Below are 10,268 nucleotides of genomic sequence, written 5' to 3' on the forward strand. Positions count from 1 at the left end.
CCCCAGATGCTCCAAAGCTTCCGTCTGTGTCAGTGAGTCCCTCTGGTGAGATAGTGGAGGGCAGTTCAGTGAATCTGACCTGTAGCAGTGATGCTAACCCAGCAGCTAATTATACCTGGTACAAGGAGAATGAAGACTCACCAAATGCATCAGGACAGATCTTCACCATCACTGATGTCAGACCTGAACACAGTGGGAATTATTACTGTGAAGCCCAGAACAGAAGAGGACGTCATAACTCCACCTTATATCTGACTGTTGGATCAGGTAAGTTATGCTCATTGATGTTCACACACACACACACACACACACACACACACACACACACACAGACATGCACATACACATACTTGTATACTACACTTATTGATAAGCCATATCTCCTTTCTGTGGGTCTCAATTTTTAGGGAAATCAGTAATTATAATTAATATCATCGTGGTGATTCTGGTGGTCCTGATAATGATTCCTCTGCTTCTCTTAAGTCTGTGGATGAGGTAAAACAATAAAGAAAACATCCTTCTTTAAATTTCTTATAAAAGTCATGAATTTTATTATTATACAAATTTCTTATTCTTGTTGGATTCAATCCAGGAAGAAGAAAACTCTGAGCTCCACCACTGAACTGAATGAACCTGTAGAGACTATAGAGGTGAGAGAGAGAACTTATTGACAGAACTTACCCTAAAATACAGTTATGACGATTTGGCTTATAAATGCACTAGAACACATTTTATTATCAACATAAAATCATAAAGGGAATTTAAATGTAAATAAAAACTTGCTGAGTAGAAACCAGTAATGTTTTAGGTCTTAAATGTCAACACAGAATTTAGTCTGAAACATTATTATTAAAAATATTTTAATAATTCTAACAGTATGCAAATTGCATGAATGAGGCTCATTGAGTCGTATATTATCATCTCTCCCCATCAGTTGGACTCTTCTCCAGTGTATGAGAACGTCTCAGACTTGCAGGTCGTCGCTGCAGCAGACAGAAGTCACAGAGGAGCAGGAAGACGTGGAGTAAAGTCCAGTCAGGTTGGAGCATCATGAAAGGAAAAAAACAGGCCAACAGAGAGACTTTATTGACAAAACTTACCCTATAATACAATTATAATTATTTGGCTTATAAATGCACTAGAACACATTTTATTATCAACATGAAATCATAAAATGAATTTAAATGTAAAGAACAACTTGCTGAGTAGAAACCAGTAATGTTTTAGGCCTTAAAGTTCAACACAGAATTTAGTCTGAAGCATTTTTATTATCATCATTATTATTATTATTATTAGTATTAGTAGTATTACAAATATTTAAAAAATGTCTAACTCTATGTAAATTGTATGAATGAGGCTCATTAAGTCTTTTATTGTCATCTCTCTCCATCAGCTGGACTCTTCTGTGTATGAGAACGTCTCAGACTTGCAGGTCGTCGCTGCAGCACAGACAGAAGACACAGAGATCTACAAAAACCTGGAGTAAAGTCCAGTCAGGTTGGAGCCTCCTGAAATGAGAAAAACAGGCCGACATTAGATTCATTGTTACAGTTACAAGAAGTAACTCATCGAATTTTCGTGTGATTTTGTTGTGATGCAGTTGAACCAGAGGCTGGACTCACCTGATGGAAGCAGAAAGTAGTACAACAGTGAAATATGACAGTGGAGAGAGAGGCTGGAGAGGATGATGTGGACGTTTTCATGTTCAGTTTTCAGCAGCAGCAGCAGGTAGAAGTGAGCAGCACAGACAGTCAGTAACAGCATGTAGCAGAAGCTTTGAGAAGAATGTGCTGATGGCAGCTTGAACTGAATCATGTCGATGTGTCAAACATGATTGATTGTTTAGATTAGTTGAATGTCAGGTGGTGTATGTGACTCAACTGATTTATAATTTACTGAGTGTTCTGTCTGAACTAATGCAAGCTTATTTTTTTCTCTGTAGAGTTAGTTATATTACAGATATTTAGGATTAGAGATGTTATGCAAAATGTTACTTTAATTGTATATATAATAAATCACTTTTGAAGAATCCTGATTGGCTTCCTGGTTTGCAGCTGTCCTGGCTCACAAAGCTCATTAAGTCTGTCCAGAACAAAGACATCAAACTGGAAGCATCACATTCACACCATGTGCAGTAAACTGTATATTTTCACACATCAAATTCAAACATGAATGTCACATTATCCAGGTATCGCTGTGGCTGAATAAACAGCCAGTTTCCACAAAAACTGTAATTAGAAACTTAATTTCAGTTCCTTTTCACTGCTGCAGAGGGCGACAATGTGCAGAAAGTTTCAGCTTTAGTGAGAAATGTCGTCTTGCATGCATTTTACACAGAAGGAAGACTGTGGATTTTGTCTGCTGTCACTGACATTGAAAGCACATTATGAAGGGATCTTTATGGTTAATATGAACAGGATGACTGATTACAGCAAGAAAATGATGATTTGGGATGTTGTTAAAATGAAGATTCACAGACACAGTTTGTATTGAAGATCTTAGTTGTCATGTGAGCTGTTTATCTCCTTTTCGGTCCATTTCAACTCTTTGGGGTCACTCAGGGAAGCAGAATGTGTGGCAGTTTACTGAGTATGAAGCCTTTTCAGTATAACAGTCCATATTTGTTAGTGACAACTGTAGATCACTGACTGAATCATTTTCATATTTAGACACCTCGACTGTGAGCGTTTGTTCAACTACTGTACAACAAGGTCACCAATGTGAACAATCAACACTTCTGAAACTGAAGCTCTAACTGTAATGTTTAATGAATTTAATGTCAAGAGTAAACAGATTAAGATGCAACTCAATCATAAAAAGTGAAAAGTACTAAAAGTACATTTGAATGTGTGTAAACAATCAGTGATGGATGGTAAAATGTTGTTTCAGGGTTGTGATTCAGTATCTCTGATGTTTCACTGTCCTCTAGTGGTGAAGCTTCAGTGTTGCAGATTCAGGCTTCATCACTGATGATGTGCTCTGTGTTACAGTCAGAATGATGGTGAATGAGTGAGTTTCCAACTGCAGATGTAAAACATTTTGTCATCTGATTTACACATAGATTTCTGTATCATGTTTTGTTGTACTTTGCATTTATACTTTTTTTTCATAATACTCACGACAAACATTGTGCTCAGCATGTGACTTCTTACATCCCATACTGATGCAGTACATCTCTTTGAACTCATGGTGGTGTATTCAGTGTCTTAACATGCACTAGAAGTGTGAAGAGATGCATCAAACCAAATGTCACACATCCGTCACGTGTCATGTTTTTTCTTTGGACACTGAACTGTGCCCACACTTAAACAGAGTAAGATAATAAAAATATCTCATTATTACTCTTCTGTCTTTAAATTTCTAACAGGTCAAAACACTGGTCTGTTATTCTCAGATTATATTATATTATTATATTAATAACAGATTATATTAAGTCTTTTGTAAAACAGTAACTATTTTTTTAACTTATGTGTTTACTGGCATTTGGCTCCTCATGCATATTCATGAAATAACAAACAGGAAGGAAGTCAAGTCATTTAACATCCTGATATCTGACTTCTGCTCACAGATCACAGAGGACGAGCATCTTAACAGACAACGTCCTCCTCTGTTTTAAGTAGAATAGTTTACTGATATGATTATTACATGTTCTTTCCATTATTTGATGTATTTTATTGTCTCTGAAGCCTCACAGAGAGATGAGAGGAGCAGCTATGAGTTTAACAGCAGCAGCGAGTGGATTTGTTGTCTTCCTTCTCTCTGTGTCAGGTACTGTATATCTACATTTACATTGTAGGACATTTAGCTCACTTATTCAGAGCAGCATGAAGTCATTTTAAGAAAGTAAATATAAAATATCCCAGATCAGCACTTTTCTAGGTTTGATGTATGTGTGATGCAGTATGATGAATAACTTTTAAACTCTACAACACCAAACATTCACTTCTGTTTATTTCTGTGTAAACTATAGCTGTTGAATGAAGACAAAATGGTAAAAAATAACAATCAATATTTAATGCTGAACATTTTAATAATATTATATTAAGATGTTCAGCTGTGTCTGTGTCATGGGTGGTGGGGGTGGGGGTGTCTAGCTAATAAGGTTTGTCCACCCTCCCTCCATGGATTGTAAGAATCATATATTTTTATACATGCATATTCATATATACATAGTTCTATGATGGTACAGCAATGCACTGAGAATTTCATCTTGTCATGATGTTTTAATTCTATTTGGTAATTTCAGCACTCTGTACTGTAGAGCTGGACAACTGTTTTAGCTGTTACAATTATAACAGTTGCCCCTTCCTGTGAAAACTTATTGTCACCTATTTTGTTTCAGCCACTTTCAGAAGTTTCCATCACGTCATGTCCTGCATGTCTCTGTGGTTTTCACACTTACCTCAGCAGCAACTTGACCAAAGAACTAACAGAGAGGAAACTAACCAAGACAAGCACAGACTCTCTAATGCTTCATTTTCTTCTTCTTTTCCTGTTCAGTAAAACTGCATTAATGTTCACAGGTTCAATACATTCTTGTTCCTTCACTGCACCTTCAGACTGTACAATGTTCTGTCTCAGTGCACAGAGAGATTAACTGTGAACAGCATCTAAAACTGTTTCTTTGTACTGTAAAGTACAAAGTATGTATAAATACCTTTGGACATTTAGACTTTTATATACATGTATTCACCAAGGCACAATTCAGAAATAACATAATGAAAGTCATAAAATAGAGAAATAAAGTGTATGAAAAGTAAATGAACATGGGGAAAAATAATGAAACAGAACAAGTCTGAGTTTTAATGAAGTGAAAACAACATTGATGTACCACTGATCTGCTGCTCCACTCAAAAAAAGTTAGTTAAATGTCTTTTTACTCATTTCATGTTTGAATGACTTGTTTGATAACAAATAAGAAACACATTTCAGGTGTTCAGCTTTAACTTTTTTAAAATTATGACAAACAAGCAGAACGACAGTAAGAACTTGCAGAATGAATGGACTAAAGCTGAAACACTCAGCAGTAACAAATGATAAAATTTGACAAACAACTGATAAAATACTGTATTCCAGTTCAGTTCTAGTTAGATTGATGCACGATGAGGAGCTTTGAATGACAATGACTGCAGATAAAATCGTATTGGTGCCATGATCCACTTTGTCTTATTCACTGATTCTTAACTTGTTATGAATCTGATTGTGGTTTCTGATGTGCTCTGTGTTACAGTGGTACAGGGTCAGAATGACTGGAGAGTGACTTACACTTCTACTCACATCTGTGCCTTAAAAGGATCAACAGTGGACATAAACTGCACCTACATATACCCATCCAGAATAAATGACCATGATACTGAAATTAAGGAAACCATCTGGTTTACTAAAGGGCCTAATTATGACCCTGTGAATCTGAGAACAGACTCAGAGTATTCAGGTCGTGTTCAGTATCACTGTGATAAGAACGACTGCACTCTGAGAATCACAGACCTGAGAGAGAGCGACTCAGCTGAGTACAAGTTCAGGTTCATAACAAACCAACCAGGAGGGAGATTTACTGGTTTACCTGGAGTCACTTTGACTGTCACAGGTAACATTTTCATTTTAAATGGAGCAAAACATTAGTTCAGGCAGAGCACAGAGCTTTACCAGCTGCTTGGCTACCAGCTGACTAATAATGGTCATCATATTGATAGAAGTGGACAGTGCTTCCATTATAACCCGACACTTCTTACTATTACTTTGTTTACATGCTAATGCTGACACCATCTGCTGCCCCAATCTCCTCATTATATGCTATGCTTTTGCTATTCTTTATTTCTCTCAAATCTAATGTTCATCTATGTGATTATTAAGGTTATTCAGTAGAATCTTCATTACTGCTTGGATTCTCTGAGAGCTCCCTCAAAGAGCAGGTTCCTTTCCACCAAATCTAACTTTATAACTATTTGCTATAAATGGTCGATTTCTTGACATTGTGATCAGTTAGTTTCAGATGTTTCAGATCATTTAGGAAATGTTACTGTGCACCTGAATATTTTCTTGTATGTGCTGTATGTTGACAGTTAATTCTGAAATCACATTTCTGTTTATTGTTAACACATACAGACTTCCAAGTGAATGTTAGAAAATCTTCACCCAACCAGCATCCCACCTGGACAGAGCTGACATGTCACAGCAATTGTCAGCTGCCTGTTGATCCTTCCTACATCTGGTACAAGAATGGCCAGCAAATGGAGGGAAAAACAAAAAAAATTAATCCGCACCCAGTTAATCCTGAGGACCAGTATTCTTGTGCTCTATCAGGATATGAGTCTTTCCCCTCTCCTTCAGTGTGTGAGTTTTCTTTGCAATGTTCCACTAACACATCAAGTGAAAACTTTGACCCACATAGTCTACAACAAGTTTTACCTCTTACATGTTTTCATTTATACTTTGTATTTTTATCAACATAACTATTTTACTCAGACCAAAATGTGATGTCAATTGTTTTGGGTTTTTTATCTTTTTTTTTTTTTTTTTTAATAACTTACTGGCTTGTGCAAAGGTGTGTAAGTGTAGTCAAGTGCAGGGACACCATACCAAGCAACGTAATGTCTTCAGAATGTTTGTAGAGACAGCAAGATTTATAGAAGAAAACTCATAAGTTGTGTGACAGTGAGGCAGATAGAGTTATCTGAAACTACAGGGCCAATAACACTTAGTGTTATGACAACCCAGCAAGTAGAATCTAAACACACACACACACACACACACACACACACACACACACACACATACACACACAATCCGAGAGAGGAAAAACAAATACAGAAAAAGACATCTGATTAGTGATTACTAATTAGCAATCTGCCCCCACCAGCAGGAGTCTAAATCTGCTTGCATGAAAGACAGTGAGTAACTGAGACAGTACACTGGTCAGTGGTAATAATCAAACATTAAAGAGAAAATTGAAAATGTATTCTCTTATACGTTCTTTCATTTGTTCCTGCCTCCATTATTGTCTGTAGGGTATAAATTATCAGCAAATTAAACAGACTTCGTTTTATGATAATATTCACATCTTAAAGGTAATATGTGTTCATATCATATCATCTTACAGATCCTCCAAAGCTTCCCTCTGTGTCAGTGAGTCCCTCTGGTGAGATAGTGGAGGGCAGTTCAGTGACTCTGACCTGTAGCAGTGATGCTAACCCAGCAGCTAAATACACCTGGTACAAGAAGAATGTAAATCCAGACCTTCAACCTCTCAGTAAAGAACCACAGCTCGTCTTCAGCTCCATCCAGTCCTCTGACTCTGGAGAGTATTACTGTACAGCTGAGAACCAGCTGGGGAAGAGGACATCTGAATACATCTTTATTGATGTGAAATGTGAGTGAAACATCTTATTTAAAAAGTAAAAAACTACTTACACTGTAAACATCTTTGCACTTTTTTAACCAAAAAGCATTTTGCAGATCATGTGTGTTTTCTTCTTTCATCTTTTATAGATCCTCCAAAGACCTCTTCTGTGTCAGTGAGTCCCTCTGGTGAGATAGTGGAGGGCAGTTCAGTGACTCTGACCTGTAGCAGTGATGCTAATCCGACTGCTAAATACACCTGGTACAAGAAGAATGTAAATCCAGACCTTCAACCTCTCAGTAAAGAACCACAGCTTGTCTTCAGCTCCATCCAGTCCTCTGACTCTGGAGAGTATTACTGTATAGCTGAGAACCAGCTGGGGAAGAGGACATCTGAATACATCTTTATTGATGTGAAATGTGAGTCAAACAGTTCATTTAAAAACATACAGCTGTTGGTCTTGTCAACCTTGTTAAAAAAAACTGTGAAAGATTTGTCTGATCATGTCTGTTTTCTTCAGCTCTGCCTGCTTCACTTTCAGTCTGCTGCTGTAGTTCACTGAGCAGCTCCAATACAACATGTTGTACTAATACAGTCCTTCCTCATTTTATATTGATACATCCCCTCCAGATGCTCCAAAGCTTCCCTCTGTGTCAGTGAGTCCATCTGGTGAGATAGTGGAGGGCAGTTCAGTGACTCTGATCTGTAGCAGTGATGCTAACCCAGCAGCTAATTATACCTGGTACAAGGAGAACCAGACACTGTCTCAAGAACCAGGGGGAGGTTATCATTTCACCTCCATCAGCTCTGAGGAAAGAGGGATCTACTACTGCAAGTCTGAGAATCAATATGGACAGTTTAACTCTTCATCTCTATTCATTGATGTCCAGTGTAAGTACAAAACAAATAAAATCTCTGACACACAAAGTGGGGTTTAACAGTATGTTATGATTTATCTGCCATCTTAGTTTAGGCTGATAGAAACAACATCATGATCTAAAGTAGAAAGGCTGAAAGGTAGATTCTAACATGGCTGCTTTTCTTTGGTCCCCTTTTTCTTTTGTATGCATATAAATGAACCCAAAGAAAAACACTGATTTGTTTGGTCTCTATACATATTGCCCTCCAGATGCTCCAAAGCTTCCCTCTGTGTCAGTGAGTCCCTCTGGTGAGATAGTGGAGGGCAGTTCAGTGAATCTGAACTGTAGCAGTGATGCTAACCCAGCAGCTAATTATACCTGGTACAAGGAGAATGAAGACTCACCAAAAGCATCAGGACAGATCTTCACCATCACTGATGTCAGACCTGAACACAGTGGGAATTATTACTGTGAAGCCCAGAACAGAAGAGGACGTCATAACTCCACCTTATATCTGACTGTTGTGGCAGGTAAGTTATGCTCATTGATGTTCACACACACATAAACACACACACACACACACACACACAGACACACACACACAAACACACACGCACATACACGTACTTGTATACTACACTTATTGATAAGCCATATCTCCTTTCTGTGGGTCTCAATTTTTAGGGAAATCAGTAATTATAATTAATATCATCGTGGTGATTCTGGTGGTCCTGATGCTGATTCCTCTGTTTCTGTTAAGTCTGTGGATGTGGTAAAACAATAAAGAAAACATCCTTCTTTACTTTTCTTATAAAAACATTTTCAAAGTCATGAATTTCATTTTGTTAAAGTTCTTTTTCTTGTTGGATTCAATCCAGGAAGAAGAAAACTCTGAGCTCCACCACTGATCTGAATGAACTTGTAGAGACTATAGAGGTGAGAGAGAGACCTTATTGACAGAACTTACCCTAAAATACAGTTATGATGATTTTGGCTTATAAATGCACTAGAACACATTTTATTATCAACATGAAATCATAAAGTGAATTTAAATGTAAAGAACAACTTGCTGAGTAGAAACCAGTAATGTTTTAGGCCTTAAAGGTCAACACAGAATTTAGTTTGAAGCATTAATATTAAAAATATTTTAATAATTCTAACAGTATGCAAATTGCATGAATGAGGTTCATTGAGTCGTATATTGTCATCTCTCCCCATCAGTTGGACTCTTCTCCAGTGTATGAGAACGTCTCAGACTTGCAGGTCGTCGCTGCAGCAGACAGAAGTCACAGAGGAGCAGGAAGACGTGGAGTAAAGTCCAGTCAGGTTGGAGCATCATGAAAGGAAAAAAACAGGCCAACAGAGAGACTTTATTGACAAAACTTACCCTATAATACAATTATAATTATTTGGCTTATAAATGCACTAGAACACATTTTATTATCAACATGAAATCATAAAGTGAATTTAAATGTAAAGAACAACTTGCTGAGTAGAAACCAGTAATGTTTTAGGCCTTAAAGTTCAACACAGAATTTAGTCTGAAGCATTTTTATTATCATCATTATTATTATTATTATTATTATTAGTATTACAAATATTTAAAAAATGTCTAACTTTATGTAAATTGTATGAATGAGGCTCATTAAGTCTTTTATTGTCATCTCTCCCCATCAGCTGGACTCTTCTGTGTATGAGAACGTCTCAGACTTGCAGGTCGTCGCTGCAGCACAGACAGAAGACACAGAGATCTACAAAAACCTGGAGTAAAGTCCAGTCAGGTTGGAGCCTCCTGAAATGAGAAAAACAGGCTGACATTAGATTCATTGTTACAGTTACAAGAAGTAACTCATCGAATTTTCGTGTGATTTTGTTGTGATGAAGTTGAACCAGAGGCTGGACTCACCTGATGGAAGCAGAAAGTAGTACAACAGTGAAATATGACAGTGGAGAGAGAGGCTGTAGAGGATGATGTGGACGTTTTCATGTTCAGTTTTCAGCAGCAGCAGCAGGTAGAAGTGAGCAGCACAGACAGTCAGTAACAGCATGTAGCAGAAGCTTTGAGAAGA

At 37.3% G+C, this 10,268-nt stretch overlaps 1 protein-coding gene across 1 annotated transcript; it reads left to right on the forward strand.

Moving 5' to 3' along the window:
• Positions 1-1,656: 1,656 nt before the first annotated feature.
• On the forward strand, positions 1,657-8,764 carry LOC137180490 (B-cell receptor CD22-like). Its single transcript, XM_067585880.1, has 6 exons — positions 1,657-1,750; positions 6,106-6,333; positions 7,100-7,369; positions 7,489-7,758; positions 7,970-8,230; positions 8,469-8,764. Exons 1-6 carry the CDS (start codon positions 1,657-1,659, stop codon positions 8,762-8,764), a joined length of 1,419 nt encoding a protein of 472 aa, XP_067441981.1.
• The last annotated feature ends 1,504 nt before the right edge of the window (positions 8,765-10,268 follow it).

This window comes from Thunnus thynnus, chromosome 3 (assembly GCF_963924715.1).
Source record: "Thunnus thynnus chromosome 3, fThuThy2.1, whole genome shotgun sequence".
Classification (NCBI taxonomy): domain Eukaryota; kingdom Metazoa; phylum Chordata; class Actinopteri; order Scombriformes; family Scombridae; genus Thunnus; species Thunnus thynnus.